General features: G+C 50.3%; 1 protein-coding gene and 1 long non-coding RNA gene across 2 annotated transcripts in view; one reads left to right on the top strand and one right to left on the bottom strand.

Annotated features, from left to right (window-relative positions):
• Positions 1–314: 314 nt before the first annotated feature.
• LOC311601050 lies at positions 315–17,667 on the top strand. The gene is made up of 4 exons (XR_014780440.1): positions 315–656; positions 7,084–7,229; positions 12,833–12,986; positions 13,970–17,667. It is a non-coding gene; the product is annotated as an uncharacterized lncRNA (long non-coding RNA).
• Positions 17,668–19,221: 1,554 nt separating this feature from the next.
• The window catches only part of MACO1 (macoilin 1), a 61,918-nt gene continuing 57,982 nt past the window's right edge, over positions 19,222–23,157 (bottom strand). The window contains exon 11 of the mRNA XM_084788289.1: positions 19,222–19,675. Coding sequence (XP_084644415.1) covers positions 19,473–19,675 — 203 coding nt within the window. The 3' untranslated portion in view covers positions 19,222–19,472. The remainder of the gene's footprint in view (positions 19,676–23,157) is intronic.

The following is a 23,157-nucleotide window of genomic DNA, read 5'->3' on the forward strand; positions in this document are numbered from 1 at the left end:
CTGATTTTATACGCTTACAGCATTGGAGCTAGGCAGATCTCAACCCTCTAAAATATTTCATTATCTCCCAGCTACACATCCCAAATTAGTTGCCAATAAGTCGTCCTGTCTCCGGCAGCTTCTGGTCCAGCAGTCTGCCCTCGTGAGCTTGCGCTCACAGCTCATCCTGCCCCGTGGGACTTCCTTCTCTCCGACTTGCTCTCCTAAACCCCGCCTACCTCTGTCCCGCCCAGCTCAGGCTGCCAGCAACTTTATTAACCAATCAGGGATAACTGGGGGCGAAGTTACACAATCATCACATGGTGTGCCTGAGAATATGCTTGTCTGGGGTATAACCAGATCTTGGGGGCGGGGTGCTGGTAATTAATTAAATACATAGCCCCTGACCAATCTCCAGCAGTCCTACCTTATCTCGGGGCCACTGGAAGCCCCTGAAAAAGGAACCCCAGAATGTCTGCTTGGAAAAGGACTGAGACCACCCCACCCTCTCCCAGCTGCTCTTCTGTCCACCTGGCCATGCTGTTCTCATGTAGATGCTGTGGTACTTCTTCCTGCCCATGGGATATCCCATGGTGCTCTGCAGTGGAAGGGTGGGCAGCGCTATCCCTGAAGATGAGAAGGAACACCTTCCCCAGTACCTCCAACCAACTGCTCAGGTGAGAGGGCTGGTGGGTGGGTGGGTGGGGGGAGTGTCAGTGTCCTCCTTCAGCACTAGGGCCAGGTCACTTCCCCTGTTTGTGCACAGGTGCACACACACACACACACACACACACACACACATGCAAGAAACACAAGCATAGTTCACAGCAGCCAGTACTCTCTCCTGAGCCTGTTTGCAGTTACTGAGAGTTATTCCAGAGAGAGAGAGAGAGAGAGAGAGAGAGAGAGAGAGAGAGAGAGAGAGAGAGAGGAAACAGGCCTCTCTCAGTGCAGGCTAGTGTGTGCATAAGGACCTAGTCATGGTGTGACAGTTTTATTTTTTGAGAAAGTAAGCCTGGCTGGCCTCAAACTTCTTTTTTTGTTGCTGTTGTTTTGGTTTTTGGTTTTTGGTTTTTGTTTTGTTTTGTTTTGTTTTGTTTTGTTTTGTTTTTGAGACAGGGTTATTCTGTGTTAGCCTTGGCTGTCCTGGACTCGCTTTGTAGACCAGGCTGGCCTCGAACTCACAGCGATCTGCCTGCCTCTGCCTCCCGAGTGCTGGGATTACAGCTGTGCGCCACAGCGCCAAGCTTTAAACTTTTTTAAAAAATTAATTGACTAATTTTTTGTTTGCTTTTTTGTTTTGTTTTGTTTTGCTTGAGATAGGGTTTCTCTGTGTAGCCTTGGCTGTCCTGGACTCACTTTGTAGACCAAGCTGGCCTTGAACTCACAGAGATCCACCTGTCTCTGCCTCCCAAGTGCTGGGATTAAAGGCTGATTTTTGTTTGTTTGTTTTTTGTTTTTTTAAAGATTTATTTATTTTTTATTATGACAGAGGAGGGCATTAGATCACATTATAGATGGTTGTTAGCCACCATGTAGTTGCTGGGAATTGAACTCAGGACCTCTAGAAGAGCAGTCAGTGCTCTTCCAGTGCTCTGAGCCATTTCGCCAGCCCCTTCAAACTTCCTATGTAAACAAGGCTGGCTCTGAATTCAGAGACCCGCCTGCCTCTGCCTCCCAGATTACTGGCATGCACCACCACCACCCGGCTGTGCTGGGTTTGTTTTTGTTTTTTGTTTGTTTGTTTTGGTTTTTCGATACAGGGTTTCTCTGGGTACTGTCCTGGAACTCACTTTGTAGACCAGGTTGGCTTCAAACTCAGAGATCCACCTGCCTCTGCCGCCCGAATGCTGGGGTTACAGGCGTGTGCCACCACACCTGGCTGCTGTGTTGGGTTCTTAACTGGCTCACCAGACATCTGTCTCCTTGCTAGACTGTACCCTGCTCCCTGAGGGCAGGGCCTGTGTACCCCCTTTAGGAGCTGGCATACAGGAGTTTAACACAGGCACAGCTGCAGAGACCCAGCACAGGCACAGCTGCAGAGACTCAACACAGGCACAGCTGCAGAGAGACCCAGCACAGGCACAGCTGCAGAGAGACCCAGCACAGGCACAGCTGCAGAGAGACCCAGCACAGGCACAGCTGCAGAGACCTAACACAGGCACAACTACAGAGAGACCCAGCACAGTCACAGCTGCAGAGAGACCCAACACAGGCACAGCTACACAGACCCAGCAAGGCTTTAGGCTCATTCACTTCCCTGACATGGGGGTCTGTTCTGTGGGCCTGGAGAGAAAGACCAGGGACAGAATCTAGACAGCACTGAGTCGGCCAAGAGAAGCCAGTGGATTTGGTGTTGTGGTTTTGTGGTAACAACTGTCTGCCATAACTGAAGTAATGATAAAAACAGGAAGTGTTCTGGGACCTTGGGTGGGACCCTCCCTGCCTGGCTCCGTCCTTACAGCAGTAGTTTTTTTTTGGAGGGGGGGGGGTTGGTTTTTTGAGACAGGATTCCTCTGTGTAGCCTTGACTATCCTGGACTCACTTTGTAGACCAGGCTGGCTTCGAACTCACAGGGATCGCCTGCTTCTGCCCAGCCTAAGCAATGGCACCGAAGGCTTTAGGGTAGCTAGCTGCCGTGGCTGGCCTCTCTGGAGCAGCCACACATCACTTCACCCTTCAAGGGCTCCTGGACCAAGTGATAGGCTGGTTCCAAAGAAATGATGGCACGGAGATAAGATTGTTCGCATTGCGTGTGAGGGACAAGTGACTCTTAGGGGGGTGTGGAGGGGACTGTTAGCTGCTATTGGGTTTTGTTTGTTTGTTTTGGTTTTGGCTATTTGAGACAGGGTTTCTCTATGTAGCCTTGGCTGTCCTGGACTCTCTTTGTAGACCAGGCTGACCTCGAACTCACAGTGATCTGCCTGCCTCTGCCTCCCGAGTGCTGGGATTAAAGGAGTGCACCACCATGCCTGGCAGATTTTTTTCCTTAATTTATTTTGTATGTGTGCATATATATGTGTGTATATATACATATACATATATATATACATATACATACATATATATGTGGTAGAGGCCCATGGACAGAGTTGAGAGGCCAGAATATGACAAGGGGTGTCCCTCTCTATCATCCTCCACCTTATTATGAACCCAGAAGTGGCCACTTTTCAGCTAGGCTGGCTGGCCAGTGAACCTCAGTGACGCCCCCTACCTGCCCCTGCCCTGCACTGAGGTTACAGGTGCGTGTAGCTAGACCCTGCTTTGTTTTGTTTTTCAAGACAGAGTTTCTCTGTGTAGCTCTGGCTGTCCTGGAACTCACTCTGTAGACCAGGTTGGTCTCAAACTCAGAGATCCACCTGCCTCTGCCTCCAGCTGGGCAAGGTGGCACATGTCTTTATTCCCAGCACTCCCAAAGGTCAGCACTCCTGGACAGCCAGGATTACACAAAAGAAACCATATCTCAAAAAAAAAAAAAAAAACCAAACAAACAAAAAAACCTAAAAGCAAAAAAGGTGTGCCACTACCACCTGCACTCAGTTTTTTCCATGGGTCCTGGTATCTGAACTCAAGTCTTCTTGTTTGTTCAGTGAGTGTTCTTAACCTGTGAGCCCCACTCCCCCTTTTTAAAAAAGACTTATTTATTTAGTATACAGTTTTCTGCCTGCATGTAACACCTGCAGGCCTGAATAGGGCAACAGATTTCATTGTAGATGGTTGTGAGCCATCATGTGGTTGCTGGGAATTGAGCTCAAGACCTTTGGAAGAGCTCTTAACCACTGAGCCACCTCTGCAGCCCCTGCACCTTCTCATTTTAAGTATGCAATTCATTGGCTTTTAGTATATTCACAACATTGGATTGATTATCATCCCCGTGTCTTACGAGTTTCCGATGCCGTGAAGAGATGCCATGACCACAACAACTCTTATGAAGGAAACTATTTCACTGGGGCTGCCTCACACTTTCAGAGGCTTTAGTCCACTATCGTCATGGCGGGAAGCATGGTGGTAAAGAAGCAGACATGGCCCTGGAGAAGCTGGAGAACTCTACATTTTGACAGAAGGGGACTGCCGGTCACACTGGGCTTAGTTTGAGCACAGTAGACCTCAAAGGCCGATTCACAGGGACTAACTTCCTCCAACAAGGCCACACCCACTCCATTAAGGCCACACCCACTCCAATAAGGCCACACCTCCTAATGGCGCGATTGCCTAAGGGCTAGCATTCAAAGGCGTGAGTCTATGGGTGGGGGCCATGCCTTTTCGCAACCACCACACCCGATTTCCTCCCGCACCCCAGACAGACGCCTCAAGCTCTTTGGCAGTTCTTTTCTAGTTCTGTCCTCCCTCCGTCTGCTGGCAACCATCCATGTACAGTCTACATCTGTGGATGTACCTGTTCCAGGCAGCTCAGGTAAAAAAGAATGACATACTACGTGGCCTATTGTGGCTGGCTCTTTGTCTTGGTACGTTTCATGACTTCTCCGTGTTGTAGTATCTTCCAGTCATTTTTATGGACTAATACTTTTCCACTGCGGCGACAGACCACCTTTTGTCGCTCTGTTTGTTGGGTCATGGACCTTTGGGTAGCTGTCACTCATGGGCTCTTCCATTTCGTCATGCAGTCTTTTTTCCTTTCTCTCCTCTGCCCCCCCCCCCCCCCAATTGTATCTAGCAGAGTGGAGCCCCAGAGTAGCTTTGTAGCTTTTAGCGAGCCTTGTAGCTTGGTCCTTAGTGCACCCCCTAGCGGTCTCCTCCATCTCTATCTCACTCCCCCACTGCCCGAGGGACCTAACTACTGGCTCTTTGTTACGAGTTGGCTCCTGGAGCGCACAGAGAGCCACACGATGAGGCCATGCCTGCTCCTGGCCCGGTGGCTGGTATATAACAGGTATCAGTGTCATCTACCCACCTTATGGATGGAATGACCAAAGCTCCAAGAAGCACAGGCAGAGATCAAGACCAGGGTTCCCACACGCTCAGAGCTCAGCGCAGGGCCGCCCTGGGCTCCTAGAGGGTCACCTCCGTGCCTGTGTCACCCTTCCGGCTAGCCAGGCCAACTCAGCTCCCGGCGGACCTAGGACAGCAAAGGGCCGCCAGTGGCAATGGTTATTAACTCTATCTATCACTTGGCGGGCTTGGCCTCATTCTGTCTCAGAAAGGCCTGCCCGGGGCTGGCAGTGGACAGCGTGGGGTGGGTGGGAGCTGCAGGGACCAGCGGCAGCTCTGCGGTTCCATGCCCCTACTGTGAGAGGGCAACCAGGGCCAAGGGGCAGTGAGAGGAAGAGGCAAGGCTGGGGCAGCAGCCTGTTTCCATCCTAACTCCTCAAAACTACCTGCACTATAGACACCAGACCCCCCCCACCCAAGCCAGGCTCCCATGCCCCATGGGGTCAGGGACAGTGGAAGAGGATAAGATACTGAACAGGTGTCGCCAATACGCTACTGTTAAGCTAGTGCTCGTTTGTCATGGTTGTTGCCATGGTGCTGGGGTGGAGCCAGCACTATGTGCTCTACCACTGAGCTACACCGTCCTCCCTCACCCCCCTTTTTTTTAAACTCATTTTTAAGTTGCAATTACTTAATTTTTTTTTTTTTCTCTGTGTAGCCTTGGCCATCCTGGACTTACTTTGTAGACCAGGCTGGCCTCGAACTCACAGCGATTCGCCTGCCTCTGCCTCCCGAGTGCTGGGATTAAAGGCGTGCGGCACCACGCCTGGCCTCAATTATTTAGTTTTTTGAGCTAGGTCTCATGTAGCCTAGGCTAGCCTTGAACTCATTATATAGTCAAGGGTGACTCCGAACTTCTGACCCACCTGCCTGCATCTCCTGAGTAAAAAAATGAAATAAAAGGAGTCATGTCTACTAGAGTGTGGAGAATATTTTTATAAGATACAAGGGAGAAAGCAGGCAGAGGGAGGAGCCCAGGCTGAACATGGTCTGGTGGACTGACAGGGACCATGAGAGGAGGAGGAGAGGGAGAGCAAGAAAAGAGTCCCTGACCAAGAGGCCGAGAGGGTAAAGGGTTAGACCAAAGGCTGGGTAACCAAAATGGCTGGATTACAATAGGGAATGGCAGTTGCGGGAAGGGCAGCCCAGCCCCTGGGTTGGAAAAGCTTAGAGGGTAGAGTATGCTAGCCATACCTTGCAACAGACAGGGACTGAGGGATGCTGGGAGAATCTGGCAGCCAGGTCAGCTTCGATCTGTTAAATAGGCACCTCTATTAGCCATTAGTCCCAGGTTTGAGACCTAACACCTCCCAGGTGGGATTACACACAGGTGCTATACCATGCCTGGTCTGAGTGATGCTGGGGATGGGACCCAGGCCTGTGTGCGCACACTATGCCAGCCCTCCATCAAGTGGAAACTCCTATCTCACTTTTCATATTTTATTTTGTGCCAGGGGCTCACTAAGTGGTCCAGGCTGGACTTAAAGGCTCTATGGCCCAGACGAGCCTCCAACTAGGAATCCTCCTGTTTCAAGCCTTCCAAATAGCAGGGCCTACAGCTCCAGGGCATCTCAAGAACCCCATCCTGCCCAGTCCCTCTCCTTACTAACTGTAGTCTGGCATCTCTCTGGTCCTTGAAGAAAGACTCTTGGGTGAGGCTTTCTTGGAGGCCCAGAGAGGGCAAGAAAACAGTCATGGGCTACAGAGCTGGTACTAGAAGCCAGTGAATTTCTGTCCAGGCCTTGTTTTGGAGTCCCCCAAGGCCATTTCCAGCTCTGCTCTGGACCCACATGACCCCTTCTTTGTAGATGGTTCCAGGCCCCAATGGAAATGACCAAGCAGTGGGATTGGGGTCCCCTTCCTTCTTTTCCTCCGTGAGGTGATTGTCTGGGACATACTGGAGAGCTTTCAAATTTCAGTCACATTTTTAAACGTCTGGGTTACCATGGTGACCTCACTTTGAATTTGCTTCACTGGGGGAGGTAGTGATAACACAGCACTGAATGCTGGCGGCCCACAGCCAGTGTTGGGGGTGCGTCATGGACTCTCATCACTAGGAAAGCAGCCCCTCCTCCAAATGTCCCCAAGGATGCAAGGGAGGGATTTGGACTGGCCCGCTCAGCCACTGAAGAGCCACTCTCTGTCCCTTTTCAGAGGCAAGCAACTCAAGGCTCAAATGAGTGTGTGACTTCCCCAGGGCTGCCCAGGATCCTGGCACCAGCAATGGCGGAAAGGCTGGTGTTCCCCGTTTCAGGGCATCCAAGGTTGGGGATACCAGCTGCAGGCCTTCCCTTCCCTTGGTGAGTCATGTGGGGGGGGGCGGGGGGGGGCGGGGTGGGCTGCTCTGTAAATGGCAGGCGGTGGGTAGCCTTTGTTTGGTCCTTACTACTTTGAGCTAAGGCGTTAGGAGATGGTCTGGAGGGTCGGCAACAGGGAGGGGGGCCCGGAGGCAGATGTGAGGGGGCATAGACTCTGCATTTCAGACAAGGGGCTATTAGAGCAGACTCCTACAGGGTGCTTGGCCTGTGGTGCTCCCTGCCAGCATTTCTTGAACCCTCCTGCCCAGTCTTATAAGAGGCCGGGCAGTGGTGGCACACGCCTTTAATCCCAGCACTCGGGAGGCAGAGGCAGGCGGATCGCTGTGAGTTCGAGGCCAGCCTGGTCTACAAAGCGAGTCCAGGGCAGCCAAGGCTACACAGAGAGACCCTGTCTCAAAAAAAAAAAAAAAAAAAAAAAAAAAAAAAAAAAGGAAAGGAAGCTGTGGTGTTTGAATGAGACTGGCCCCGAGTTGATGAGCTACTAGGGCAGGGTTAGGAGGTGTGGCCTTGTTGGAGGAGGTGTGTCACTAGGGGTGGACTTCCGGGTTTCAAAAGCTATTATCGTCTTGGTGGTGCACGCCTTTAATCCCAGCCCTCGGGAAGCTGTGAGTTTGAGGCCAGCCTGCTCTGCAAAGCGAGTCCAGGATGGCCAAGATAACATAGAGAAACGCTGTCTCGAAAAACAAAACAAAACAAGCCAAAAGCCATCATCAGGAATGCTTTTTCCCTCCTCCCTCCTGCTTGTGGATCAGGATGTAATGCTCTCAGCTGCTTCTCCGGCATCACGCCTGCTTTCAGGACAGCCTACTCAGCCACCATGACGATCAGGGACTAACCCTCTGAAACCGTAAGCAAGCCCTCAATTAGATGCTCTTTTTAAGAGTCGCCTTGGGCCGAGCGTTGGTGGCACACGCCTTTAATCCCAGCACTCGGGAGGCAGAGGCAGGCGGATCACTGTGAGTTCGAGGCCAGCCTGCTCTACAAAGTGAGTCTAGGATAGCCAAGATAATACAGAGAAACCCTGTCTCAGAAAGGGGAAAAAAAAAAAAAAGAGTTGCCTTAGATGGCATTGGAGTGAAGGCTCAGAGGTTAAGAGCACTGGCTGATCTTCCAAAGGTCCTGAGTTCAATTCCCAGCAACCACATGGTGGCTCACAACCATCTATAATGAGATCTGGTGCCCTCTTCTGTTAAAAAAAAAAAAAAAAAAAAAAAAAAAGAGTTGCCTTGGTCATGGTTTCTTTTCACAGCCACAGAACAAGAAGACAGATATACAACAGAATGAACAAAGAAGCTCACTTTAAGTCCAGACCTGGTTCTCCTTTTTATCTGGGGGAAACTGAGGCTCTGAGTGCTCTAGAGGCTCACATCCAATACATGGTCAGCATAGTTCAAACCCACAGCAGCCCAAGGGTAGCATCTGCACCCTTGAGCCATTATCCGGAGCTCTCTTCAGCCCAGCCTGGCCGCGGGCTGGGGGAGGGGCTTAGCTCTGGGCCTCCTGGCTGGAAACTGGAGACTGTGGCTTAGGAAAAGAAAAAAGGAAGGACGGAAGGACGGAAAAGCAGCTGTGAACTTGGGAGCTCATTTAGGGGAAGCAGGCTTTAGCAACCGGGAAAAGGACTGGCTCTGAAACCTCCAGTCATGTCCAAAAAGTGGGGCTTGCGATGTTTGTGCATCTGGATGCAAACCAAACCTGTGACTTTAGTATGCTGCCACTAGGTGGCGGTATAGGGTGGCCACTCATATCAGATTGAATTTGATTAAGAAGAAATGTTTCACTTAGTTTTCAAGATACAAGTCTTTAAAGACTTTTGGGCTGGGGAGATGACCTAATGGGTAAAGCGCTTGCTGTTCGTAAGTCAGATCCCCAGAACCCAGCCAGGGTAGCTTGCATCTAAAATCCCCAGGGCTTCCACAGCGAGATGGGAAACAGAAGACTCCAGAAGCTTAGAGGCCAGCTAGCCTGGTGTAGGCAGGAAATTGTCCTCTGACCTCCACAGGCACACTGTGGCATGAGCACACCCACGCTCACATATATCAACATGCTCCATTTAAACAGATTAATTTATGCCTGTGTGTGCAGGTAAGTGCTGAGGTCAGAGGAGGGTATCAGATCCTTTCAAACTGGACTGACAGGTGGTTGTTAAGTTGCCCAAATTAGATGCTGAGAACTCAACTCAGGTCCTCTGTGGAAACAGCCAGTGTTCTTACCCACTGAGCAACCTCTCCAGCTCTACACAAAAACTGTTTTTTAAAAAAGAACTAGGCCATGTGTGGTGGCGCACACCTGTAATCCCAGCACTTGGGAGGCAGAGGCAGGCGGATGGATCACTGTGAGTTCGAGGCCAGCCTGGTCTACCAAGCAAGTTCAGGACAGCCAAGGCTATTACATAGAGAAACCCTGCCTTGAAAAACTTTAAACTTAAAAACAAACAAAAATCATATGTTTGTTTTTGTCTTTCTGTGTTAGCCTTGGCTGTTCTGGACTTGCTTTGTAGACTATGCTGTTCTTGAACTCACAGCGATCCGCCTGCCTCTGCCTCCCGAGTGCTGGGATTAAAGGCGTGCGCCACCACACCCAGCTTTAATTTGACTTTTTAAACATTTGATTTTTGGGGGGCTGGAGAGATGGCTCAGAGTTAAGAGCGCTGGCTATTCTTCTAGAGGTCCTGAGTTCAATTCCCAGCAACCAAATGGTGGCTCACAACCATCTATAATGAGATCAGGTGCCCTCTTCTGATGTGCAGGCACACATGCAGGCAGTACACTGTATACATAATAAATAAATCTTTAAGAAAGAAAAAGAAAAAGAAAAATTTGATTTTTAAAAATTGGGATATTTTTAAGGGAAATCACCTGTGATATGAGTGCTTCATTCTTCCTGACCTATGACTTTTTTTAAATTTTTTTTTCCGAGACAGGGTTTTGAAGGAGAGATAAACATGTTTTTTGTTTAGATCACAAGTGGGAGATGAGAAAAAGACTTGTGAGAGAACAGGTGATGTTTATCCCCTTACAAGTCAAACCACCTGGGCTGGCTGAGGACTCACTCTGTAGCCCAGGCAGGCCTTGGGATGGCATGTGGCCCCAGCCGCAGCCTCGGAGTAGCTGGGATGGTGAAGCCCCTCCAGCCTGGATGTGAGTGGCCTTCTTTTTTGTAAAAAGTTCCTGGTCTCTGTATGCTTTAGACTGCCCCCACCAGGAAGCTGAGGTGGACAGCCCAAGATGAAGGCTTCTTGGGTTTGGTGTCTGGTTGGTGCACTCCCTCCCTGTGCTGCCCTGAGAAGAGGGCAGCGTGAGTGGCTCCACATTTAATCGCCTGCGGAGCCCCCCCTTTCCAAAGCTTTCCCTTGGGGGTTGGGATATCAACACGGGAACTAAGGAGAGAGATATTTGGACCTTGGCAGGGCCCAAGTCGCCCTCCTCAGCTTCTGCTCTCTAGCCCAGAGTTCAGCCGTAGAAAGAGCCAGGCACCTCAACCTGGTGCTTTCCATGTATAATCATTTTCACTGTAGTAAGAAACAGTTTTGGGGGCTGGAGAGATGGCTCAGTGGTTAAGAGCACTGGCTGCTCTTCTAGAGGGCCTGAGTTCAATTCCCAGCAACCACATGGTAGCTCCCAGCCATCTGTAATGTGATCAGGTGCCCTCTTCTGGTGTGCAGGTGTACATGCAGGCAGAGCACTGTATAAACACACACACAAAGAGCCGGGCATGGTGGCACAGGCCTTTAATCCCAGCACTGGGGAGCCAGAGGCAGGTGGATCTCTGTGAGTTCAAGGCCAGCCTGGTCTACAAAGCGAGTCCAGGACAGCCAAGGTAACATAAGAGAAACCTTGTCCGGAAAAAGTTTTTGTGGCCAGACCTGAGGGCTGGCTTTGACTTACTTCTCCCAGCTGTAGCTCTTCTTATTTGGGACGAGTGAAAGCAAGAGGCCAAGTCCCCAGTGTATGTGACACTACTGCTCTGAGCCATGGATCCTGTTACACCCCACAACTAGTACAGGCCACAGCAGGAGGGGTGGAGCTATTGTCCCTGCCTGTGGGGATGGGCAGCCACACCCTTCCGCCTAGGCCTTGGAGGGAGCTCTGACTCGCAACAGCACAGAACACAGACTCCTGGCAGGGGCTGCTCCTGCCCAGAGGACTGTTCTGCTGGCTGGCTCCCTCATCCTTCCCGACAGCACAGTGCCCGCCCTGGTGCTGTCTGTCCCCTCTGAACGTATCCTGGCTACAGTTTCTATGCATTCCTATGGGGAAAGTTGAGATAAAGCTAATTATTGTGTGCGCACCTGTGGAGCCAGCTACTTGAGAGGCGGAGGCCAGAGGATCACTTGAACCCAGGAGTTAGGGGCCAGCCTGGACAAGATAGAGAGACTCTTGTCAACAAAACCAAATGAGACAGAGCCTCGGGTGATGGAACACACAGAGCACCAATTCAGTGAAGCTCTCAGAGCGTCTCTGAAGAGATTAATTGACATTGGTAAATATCAGTGTAGGAGATGTGGCCAGGAGAAACTGAGGCTGGGTCCTGGAGAGAAAGCCCAAAGGCCAGAGGGAACCAGGAGGCTCTAACTTCTCCACTGCCAGCTCTAGCCCCCAGAATTTATCTCCTCTGAGGCCTCAGGCCTTCAGCACAGACGGTTCCTCTCAAAAGTCCCGGCCTCCCCATTCCCAGTTTTCCAACCCTGCTGCCAAAAACCAAACAGCTCATTTCAGCCAGGATGTCTGGGTGGCTAGCAGTGGGCATGCTGCCAGGAACCTCAGTATTCCAACATGCAGGCAGGGTGGGAACCTTGGCCCCACCTCTCCAGGGCCTGCAGGGAGTATAGAAGGGTGTGGGATCTTTAGAGGTTTGAATGGAAACCTCCAAATTCTTGGCCAGGTGTGGTAACATGTGCCTACAGTCCCAGCTCTCGGAAGCAGGATGAATGAGGATTAAGCCTAGCTAGCCTGCTCTACACAGAGGCCTAGCTTTTAAAAACAAACCAGGCATCGTGGCTCAAGACTTGTCATCCCAGCTGTTGAGATGCCAAGGCAGTGGATTACAGAGTTCATGTCCAGCTTAGACTACTTGGCAAGGCCCTCTCTTTAAATGATTTACAGATAGGGATAGATAGATAGATAGATAGCTTATAGATAGATGATAGATATAGATGATAATCAATAGATGATAAATGGTAGGTGATTAATAAATAGAACCCCGAAGCTTTATACTATGAACTCTTCCAATTTCTTTTTCTTTTTTTCTTCAAGATAGGGTTTCTCTGTGTAGCCTTGGCTGTCCTGGACTCACTTTGTAGACCAGGCTGGCCTTGAACTCACAGTGATCCTCCTGCCTCTGCCTTCCGAGTGCCGGGATTACAGGTGTGCGCCACCACGCCCAGCCAAACTCTCCCCATTTCTAAATGTCTTGAGATTCTGTGCAGCTCTCAAACAGCATGTTCACAGGCCCAGGAGCCCATGCCAGGATGCCTCTGGGGTTAAGTACTTTGGCCTGCTCCCAGCCACTTGGCTGTGGACCTTCCCAGCATTTGAGAACAGCTATGTCTGAGTGTGACCTGAGCGCTATGTTTGGGTTGGCAGTCTGAACCCAAACACTCTGTGGACTCCAACTCGAGGACAGTGCACTGCGGAGGTGATGGCGCAAATCCTCAACTATGCTGAGCACCCAGCCAACTGTGACCCCACTAACCCTTCACTCCTAGGCAGACATCCCAGGAGAACCAATAACTAAGGGGTAAGTACCGGGTGTGTGTGTGTGTGTGTTTCTTCAAGCTGCTCAAACTTCTCCATTTTTCTCCCCTTCCTTCTCCCACGCTCCCTCTTCTTCCTCCTCCCTCCTTCCTCTCCTTCTCTTCCTTCTATTACTGCACGTGTGAGTGCAAGGGTCCAGGTGCCGTGCAGGCGTGTAGGCCAGAGGACAACGTTCTCAGGCCCATTATTCTCGGCTTCTACCATGGAATTCGGGGTCACACTCAGGCCCTCAAGGCTTGCAGAGCAAGTACTTTCACATCCCGGATCATCCCTACCACCTCTATTTCTTCTTTCTTTTCCCCCCTTGATTTGTTTTTTTTAACTACATTTATGTTTTAAAATTCATTTCTCATCAAAGTAAACAGGTTGACTGTTGTAAATCTGGGGCTATATACAAGGTGCAGAGAGGAAAACAACAATTACCTACCATCTTAACTTGAATTGCAGGCCAGTGGCTCTTCCTGCGTGTGTGTGTGTGTGTGTGTGTGTGTGTGTGTGTGTGTGTGTGTGTGTGTCCCTGCCCCGCCCCCATCCCCCACCAAGACAGAGTTTCTCTGCGTAACAGTACTGGCTGTCCTGGACTCGCTTTGTAGACCATGCTGGCCTTGAATTCACAGTAATCCGCCTGCCTCTGCCTCCCGAGTGCTGGGATTAAAGGCGTGCGCCACCATGCCCGGCTGTCAGTGGCTCTCAAAAGTGGGGCAGAGGACCTAGGACTCAGGCCTCAGACGGAGCTTGCTTATGTGACAGGAGATGGAACTCGAGGGCCACCTACCTAAGTCAGCATGGGCCCAACACAGGATTCTGGGAGTAAAAGCCTCATGTTTGATTAAGACCCAACACAAAGCAATGGTGGGGAGGACAGGGGATGGATGGAAGTGCAGGTTTAGGGACCAGCAATGGTTCAGCAGGTACAAGAGCCTGCAGCCAAGCCTGGTAATGGGAGCTGATTCTTATACCCCACAGGTGCAGGAAGGAACAGACTTCTGCAGGTTGTGCTCGGGCTTCTACGCATTTACTGTGGCACACCTCCCTCTGCCCCACCACAGAAGACACACACATAAAGAAACTTAAAAAACATGCAGCTCACAAAAGGTCCTGCCACCCTCATCTGCACGTCCCTGTCAACCCCAGTGTGTCCAGAGTCTGCACTGCTGGGAAACAGGACAGAGCAACTTGCAGGGGACACTCACCTTGGCTTCTTGGACAGGGGATGGCTAAGCCTTAAGTCTAGATTCCTGGGGGAGCAATCAAAGCGCCAGAGGACAACTTCAGGATCCAGAGAGCCCAACCTGAGGAGGCCGGAGGTTGAATCTCAAGGGCAGAGGAATCAAAGGCAAAGACCCCCGGGCGGCGGTGGTGGTGCACATCTTTGATCCCAGCACTTGGGAGGCAGAGGCAGGTGGATCTCTGTGAGTTCGAGGCCAGCCTGGACTACAGAGCAAGTTCCAGGACAGCCAGAGCTATTACAGACAGATAAACCCTGACTTGAAAACACAAAACAAAACAAAAACAAAGACAAAGACTTCGAGTGGGAGAAAGCAGGACTCTGCAGAGCCAGCCAAGGAGGGAGGGAGAAGAAAAGTGTGGCGCCCTTAGAGGAATGATGCACCCTGGACCGTGTCAGCCAGATTCCTTCCTGGAGGAAGAAACAGCAAAAGCACCCAGGAAAAGAATGGCTAGGTCCCCTGCCCCATGCCTCCTGCTGCCAGGGTGTCCCCAGAGAACTGCTTGTTTCTGGAGCACCCAGCTAGTGAAGAAATCCTTGTACCTGGCTGGAACAAGCAGGCACTTGTGGAGAAAATCTGAGACGAAATACAAGGTTTCAGCAGAAGGCACAGAGGCATGGTAAATAGGCTCCTTCCCCTCCGCCGGTCCTGGAGGGAGTCTGTTTAGACTTGTCTAAAACTGCAGTAAGGCACTGCTACAAGGCACTCTGCTCGGACAGTAAGCGCTTCAGATCACACGCTCTGGTGGTTAGCTGACCAGGGTCAGTCAGTGTTGCTGACAGCACACCTGCTGTGGAGCAAAGGGGACTCGCCACCCTCTGTAGCCTGGGCTCCTAGAAGGAGGAAGGTTGAGAGGGAGGGAGGGAAGGAGGGAAAGAAAAAGAGAGAGAGGCAGGTAGTAGTCACACAAGCTGAATTAAGTCAGGAACTCTTGAGTTCCATCTTGGTCTACGTAGCTAGGACCAGATCAGTCAGAGCTACATGGTGAGACTCGTTCCCCCCCCCACCTCGGCCCCGCCCCCAGAGACAGGGTTTCTCTGTGTAGCCTTGGCTGACCTAGACTTACTTTGTAGAGCAGGCTGGCCTTGAACACACATCAATCTGCCTGCCTCAGCCTCCCCAGTGCTGGGATTAAAGATGTGTGCCACCACACCTGGCTCATGGTGAGACTCTTTTCTTAAGACAAAACAAGAAGTAGGGTTTGGAGATCTTCCTTAAGATCTAAGCCTGAGATTGGCTTTTCCAAATTAGAAGTGAGTGGATGGCATTTTGAGTCTTCAGATTGGGAGTGTCACTCAGGAAGGGGCCTCTGCCTAAGTAGCACCCCTTATTAAAATGCAGGTGAGGGTGAGGGGCTCAACTAGCAAGGTTGTAGGGGGATGCTGGCGGGGGGGCACAGCTGAGCACATCTGAGTCCAAGCCACACTGGTTTAGCTACCAGGTCTGCCTTATAGTGATTCCTTGCTGACGTCAAGCCAGACCTCACAGGGAGGCCCTGGATAGCTGTGAGTGCCCTGTATTTTGTCACAGTCTCATAGCATCTCCTATAGGTAGGCAGGGAGACAGGGACAAGCTTCAAGCAGCAGCACTGAGAGGCTCAGGGCAGGGCCAGCAGCAGAGCTGAGCGCTGATGCTGATCCTACTGCGGGCATGACCAGGCCACAGGGCTCTGTGTGGACCACAGCGGAGCAGGGCAACTGGATGGCTTTCCTTGGCGAGTGCTTGAGGGTTGGGATGGGTGGCTCAGTGGTTAAAGTAATTGCAATACAAATGTAAGAACAAAAGTTGGAGTCCTTAGAATCATGTAAGTGCCATGTGGACACGATGTCCACCCTCTGGTTCAGCCTCTGAAGGCAGGGACAGGGTCCCCAGGGCAAGCTGGCTAGCAAGACCAGCTATCAAAGTAGTTGCCTCTTCCTCAGTAAGGTAGGAGGACTGAAGATGATTCTGGGCCTCAACCTCAGGCTTCTTTATGTACATGTAACTGCGCGCGCGCACACACACACACGTACACTGGTGGGATTAAAAAGCAAGCAAGTGGGGCTGGAGAGATGGCTCAGAGGTTAAGAGCACTGGCTGCTCTTCCAAAGGTCCTGAGTTCAATTCCCAGCAACCACATGGTGGCTCACAACCATCTATAATGAGATCTGGTGCCCTCTTCTGTAGGTGCACATGCAGGTAGAGTGCTGTATACATAATAAATAAATATTAAAAAAAAAAAAAGCAAACAGCAGGGAAGTGAACCCAAGGAGCAATTACCACAGCCCCATACAGCCAGGCACTTCAGGTTTAAGATCCTTTACCCTGAGTGAGCCAGGGGTGGGGGGGCGTGTCCCATCCTCTCCTCAGCTGATCCTGATTAAGAGCTTATTAGTTTACCTCTGCGGCAGTCTGGATTATGTCTCCAGGGTTTTACAGTAGAGCTGGCCTCAGACTCACCAGACTTGAGCCTGTGATCTTCCTCTGCGCCCGGTCACAGGCATGTGATTTTCACAGGGAGCAATCACAGGGCAGCTGTTCTGGGTGGCACAGGGTAAAGGGATGACGGGGTAAAGGACTAGCCCTTCCTTCAGGTTCGAGCCACAGTAACTGTCTGTCACTTTCAGGATCTCTTGGAGTGACTACCAGGGGGAGAAGGGACATGGAACAGATACTTCCTTATGTACAGTTGGGGAAATGTACAACCAAGAGGGCTCTTGGCCAGTCACAACACACTCAGCCCATCCTTCCTGTAAACATCGAACCGTCTAGAATGGCAAACATTGCTTCTTGACACGTAGTAAGTCACAAATCCTAGATTGTGGGGCTGCTTTATGATGGGCAGATGAGACAAGACAGCTGGTGATTTCTAGTAGTTGAAGACCATGTCAGCAAGAGTACCATGGGCAGAACCGCACCTTCCGGCCAGGGGCTTTACTGGGAAACTGCTCATGGTACTAAGTATGGTGTGTCTGCAAGCCTTAACCGCCAAGATTCAGATAGATGCCTATCTGGCAACAAAGACAGACTGTGAGAAGGGAAGAGCAGAATTCTCTAGAATCTTGAGCCAAGATCAATTGTAATAATGGCCAAGATGGGAGAGCATGGGCCAAGAGAGGCCGCTGGTTCTCAGATGAAAACAGGCTCTAACAGGCGGGGTGGGGTGGGGTGGGAGTGCTCACCTTGGAGTTGGTTAAGGAGCCACAACAGGGGAAAGCCTAACAGGGCATTGGTCACTAAGTAGCCAAGAAGGAGGAAGAGGGGAAGGCAACGTAAAAGGGAGCTGCCCTCAGGATTCTCCTTGAGCAGTCACCTCCAGGCCTGCTCCAGCTGGGGTCTGGGGAAAGGAGGCTGCATGGAAGCAGAGGCAGGAAGAAGGCGGATGTGGGCAGATGTGTCCTGCGTTCAGAAATCGAAGCAGCTGGGCCACCTGACATACACCTCTCAGACCCTGGGCCTGCTCCCTGCCTGGTGCCAGGAGAGGCACCACCGTCCAACCTAGGGCTGGGATGAGCTGAGAACAAGCTGGCCAGCGCCTCAGCCCCGACAGAAGTATCTACCTTGCCATGTCCTGGAACGTTACGAAGGCAGAAAACTAGTTTTATCAGTAAGAAAATGTTTATTCTTTTGAACCCCACAGGGGAAAAAAAAAAGAATGCAGCCAAGACCAAGTATTTAACGAAAACAGTGTCCCAAAGGCAGCAAAATGGGGGAAACCTCAACACAGTGACAATTTTCCATGTTTTTGCACAAAGATGGGAAAAACAAAACTATGACAATTCTGAGTAACACTTTCATGGTGACATTTACATAAGATGATTCAAAAATGCAAATGGCAGCAACATGCACACCTGGCTAAAGCTATAACTTTGTTTTATGCCAAAATAAGATCTGTGACTAAAAGGATGATTCTCTGTAATACTTCTAATTTTACTGACTGGTTTGTCCTATCTAATTTGCTTTAAATGAGATATACATGCCAATCAACAGGAAATTTTAGAACTATGTCCTTCCAGAACACACAGCATAGTAGCAAAGCCAATGGATTTGGTTTCTTAGTTTCCCCAAACTTCCAAATGCAACTCTGCTTTGCCCCTCCTCTCCCCTGCCCTCCCACTCCCTGAATCCTAACACACTTTCAAATGTCTGTGCAGACACTCTCTACTGACGTATAATACACATTTGAACCAGAATCTTTGTGCAGAGTTTGAGTCTTCACAACAAAAAACAACAGCAAACCCTCCTTGGCACAAGAGCTCAGAACAGTCAAGCATCTGTGAACCATCGAAGCCGAGAAGACGAGAGTGAAGAAAGCAGCAGGTGGCATGTGGGAACTGCTCCTAGAGCCCAGCTGTATTAGCTATCCTTTGGCCTCTTTCAGACCGACCAGGCTGCCTCTCTACGGTGCTAGACTGGCAGCAAGCACAGAATCCTGTGTGCTTCCCATGGAAAAAAAAAAACCCCAAGTGGTGGCCTGGTGACCAGCAGCCCAGCCGCCACCTACCAGCTGTACAACAGGATCTGCAGTGAACTCAACAGATAGAAGACAGATGACAGAAAGAGGGGGGGGAGGGGCCGAAAATGATCAAGTTTCCTCTTGAAATGTCTTCTGAAGGCAATGCAGAGTCTGCTCTGGACATGTTCTAGAACTAAATATTGGTGGGAACGTCAATACTCCAAACACACGGTCACACGCTTGCCAGCTTAGTCCCACCCCTTAAGTCTCTCTCGGCTCAAGTGATGCTCCCTCAATCTGTCTGGTCCTTCGAGGGCAGTCAATGTTTCTTTCTGTAACAACAATCATCTTTAATGCAGCTATGGAGTCAGAGCCATGTCTGGCTTATTTAGCCCTCTCTCAAGAGAAACTAAGCTTTTGTTGTCATCCATATGAATACAACGTGCAATTTTCTTGCTTATTTAAGAACAAAACAGAATTGAGAAGCAAAAACTCTGATTTTTTTCTTCAAGAGGAAACTATGTAAAAATATATAAAAAGGCAAAATTGGCTACTTGAAATCCAAGAATGGTTTTAATGTGTTGGCCAAGAAAAATAAACTGCAAAGTCCTGTGAGGTCTTCTAAAAACTTCCAAGAACAACTGATGGGCGGTTCTAATTAGACTTGGATGTTATTCCCCCCTTTAAAAATGACAACATATACAGTCCCACAAAACACAATATCAACTTTTTTATCTTGACTGCCAGAGACGCTGCTTTTCAAAGCCTTCTGGTTCCGAATGTTGGGTAAACACACAGTTGGCTTTCATTTCTTCAGGGGCTGGTAGACAGAGGCATTAGGATCGAGTCCAGAGGGGCTGGTCTCCACAAACTTGGAAGAGTAGTGGGGGGACACAGGGCTCAGGGGACTGGTGGCGGCACTGTATGTTATGCTGGGCATGACGGCCATGACCTCAGCTATCTTCTGTTTTAGGTCCTTGATTTCCTGGTCTTTCTGAAGGATTTGCCCTGCAAGATCAAAGACCTAGTATTAGTGAGGAGGGAGAGCTCACATGCACATCCCCAGGCCAGCCCTAGGCTCACGTTTCGGTGAGTGCAGGCAAGCCTCCTGTGAGGAACCCATGGGGGGGGCACTCTTAAGCATTGTGGTCCATATGCTAGTCTCTGTCATTTTTCTTTTCTAGCTTTGGAAAATGTTGACCTGTTCTTAGCTTGTAGGGGCACAAGAAAATAGCCATCACCCAGCAGCCCAAGGGGTGATGGTTTTACAGCTGGGCTCTGAGTTTTAAAGCAAGAACATTAAACCAGGACCTTTGATTGGTCACTTCAGCTTCTCTGTCAGAAAACAGATGATGTTCTGGGACTAGTGCCCAGCCTGCTGGCACAATGCCCTCTGACCTCTGCCCAGCTCTCAGCTGGCTGCTTCAGCACATCAGCCAGCTTAGCCATTTGTGTGTCATGTGTCTGCGCTACACGTTGAGGATTCCTGATCAAACTCAATGTCCAAGTCCTAGATTCTCAATATACGCCAAGCTCTCCCTTTTGTTCCGTATCTCTACAAGTTATGACAGCAACTAACGTCCAGCGTGGAACAGAGGTTCTACATGCTCACACACTAATCTCTTCTCATCACCACCCACTTTGTGATGAAAGAATAGGGAACAGGAAGCCGCACCACACTGTCAAGGTGTCCTTTGAGTGACACTGACCCTATATGGTTGGCTATAGCACCTACATTCCCCCACGGCAATCTTCTACTTCCCTGGCCGACGGTCCGTCATCTCTTTGCTGGATCATAGGCTCTGTGAGGGCAGAGACTGCATCTCCTAACTTCCTATTGCTAAGTGCCTGCATCCAGCTCAGGGAAGAGCCAAGGCTTCACAGATGATGCATCTTGTTCAGTCCATCTGTTATTAAGACACAGCAGGACTGAAGCCAGGACCACCCTGTTCCAATCCATGCAGTCGCCATCACACTATGCGCCTCACTGACCTCCAAGGGAAAGAAGAGGCTGTGTGCGAGCAGCCCTGACTGTGAAAGGACAACAGTGCTCGAGTGTGAGAAGGCTGGGTGGCGTGCTTCAGAAGAGTGTCATGGAGAAAAAGAGTGTCATGGAGAAAAAGCCATTTTGCAACCAGTGTGAGTAACAGCACAGGAAGGAATAGGTTTGGGTTTGAATTACTAAGTTGGGCTGAATTTGGAGGGAGGCAGTGAAAAAATCAGGAGCCAAGAGCAGGAGAAAAGAATTGCACCCTCACTTCCTTCAGGGCCCCTAAGTTTTAGGTAAACACCAAACAGCCACTTTCTCTTTGAACACAATGCACTTCGGATGAATCAAGGACTTAGTGGTACCTGACACATGAGCTGCTGTGTTTTCCCCACGCAGACTTCAGTTTGACTGATTTAATTAGCAATGGGAAAACACCATAAGAGTTTCACATGGACCCTTCTCTCTTCCCAAACATTTGTAGGCTAAAGTGCTGTACAGCCATGTCAGGAAGCCTGATACCCTGGCCCCGGAGGACAGGTGCTGCTTCCACGCCAGGGGTACAGACCCCAGCAGAGTGCTAGCTAAGCAGAGGTGTCCATTCCTCAGGGCTAGCCCAGACAGAAACAGGGCAGTGGGAGGTCCTCTTCATCTCTCAGGCACCCCAGCTCTTCTCATACACTGTCACCCCTCGGCCTGTGTTTCCTCTCAGAGAGGAGGTAGCACTACTCTGAACTGGCCCCTCTGCCTCTGCTCCACTGCCTTCATCCTTCATGCTGCCACTGGGAGAGCCCCTCTAAGCTCCCCCCCCCCTTTTTCTTCCCTGTCTTCAGGCTGGACAGTCCCAGAGCTGTCTCTTCCCAGGCTGTGCCGTTCTCTGCTCTCAGGATCCATTCCACAAGCCTGCTCACTCCTGTCTCCCTCCTTCTCCATCCTGTCTCTCTGGCCTGCCCTGTGCAGTACTTCTCAAAACTGTGTCCACAGCACAGAACAGCGCCAGAAAGTCTCTGCCTTCTGCAGTAAGTGCAGGTGGAGCCTTTGGTGAGCCATGCAGTGTAAAATCTCAACAAAACAAACAGCAACACAGAAGAGAATGCTAATATTTTCTATTAAGTCAGACAGTAAATATATATGATTAATGTAAGACGAGGGCACTTTCCTGTTTTGAAAATAGTTATTTTCATAAAATGACAGTAATGTTAGTATGTAGTATGTTTACCTCACTTTAAATGGATCACTAGGTGTTTTAAGTCTTAATTTACAGTAGACACAGCTAGATAATCTACAAGAAATAAATTCATCCAGGGTGATCAATAATCTTAAGCATCTGGGCCACACTGCCCCAGTAAACACTGGGCTTTCCAAGGTGGCGGTTTCCACAGGTTGGTTATTTAGTGAGTCCCTGCCTAGAACTCACCAGGTCAACCAGTGGAAAGGTTTTCTCAGTATTCAAGTCTTTTAGGTGACTAATCAGTTTTATGAAAAACCCAATTTTCTTTTCATCAGGCCATGCCACCCCCTGTGAGGACCTCATGCCCTCCATGCCATCTGGAGTGAGGCCCTAGGCTCTTCACTGGACACTGCTCCTACAGACCCTGGATGCTGCTATCCCTGCCTCACCTGCGCCAGCAGAATGCTGAGCCTCATTCATGCCCACAGGCTTTGCCTTCAGTGCTCCTGGCTTCAGTCTCTGCTCAAACACTACATGTTAAGGGCTCCTCTGTGACTGCCATGTGATGAAAAGTCTCTCTTTTCTCTTCCTCCCCTTCCCCCTATGCCCACTGCCCTTGTCTTTTTTTTTTTTTTTTTTAAATTTATTTATATATGTATACAGTGCAGTGTTCTGCCTGCATGTACACCTGAAGGCTAGAAGAGGGCACCAGATCTCATTATAGATGGTTGTGAGCCACCACGTGGTTGCTGGGAATTGAACTCAGGACCTTTGGAAGAGCAGCCAGTGCTCTTAACCTCTCAGCCATCTCACTAGTGCCCCCTCCCCCAACATCCCTTTTTTTTTTTAAACGTTTTTTGAGACAGGGTCTCTCTGTGTAGCCCTGGCTGTCCTGGACTCACTTGTAGACCAGGCTGGCCTCGAACTCACAGCGATCCGCCTGCCTCTGCCTCCCGAGTGCTGGGATTAAAGGGAAGGCATGAGCCACCACGACCAGCGATCCCTGCATCTTACAACTACCGCAAAGGCTTGCTCACTGTTCTTCTTGCCAGGGTATCTGTTGGTTATCAGAGACACCAGTAGGTCTCAGCAATTCTGTGCTGTACTACTACCCAAGCCACCCTAGCCTGCTGCACTTGGACGGTCCTTGGAGACTGCATCTTCTGCAAGGAGGCTTCATGATGCTCCTAACCCTAACCCTCCTCACTCAGGCCCAGCTGAAACCCCAGCTTCCTAGCCAGGCCCTGCCTCTCTGTCCCCATAGGCAGCACGCACATGGGCAGGCTGCAGCTCTGGACTTCTTCAACACTTACATCTTTGAGGAGCCACTCA

This window comes from Acomys minous (assembly GCF_964271855.1).
Source record: "Acomys minous genome assembly, chromosome: 6".
In the NCBI taxonomy this organism is placed as follows: Eukaryota; Metazoa; Chordata; class Mammalia; order Rodentia; family Muridae; genus Acomys; species Acomys minous.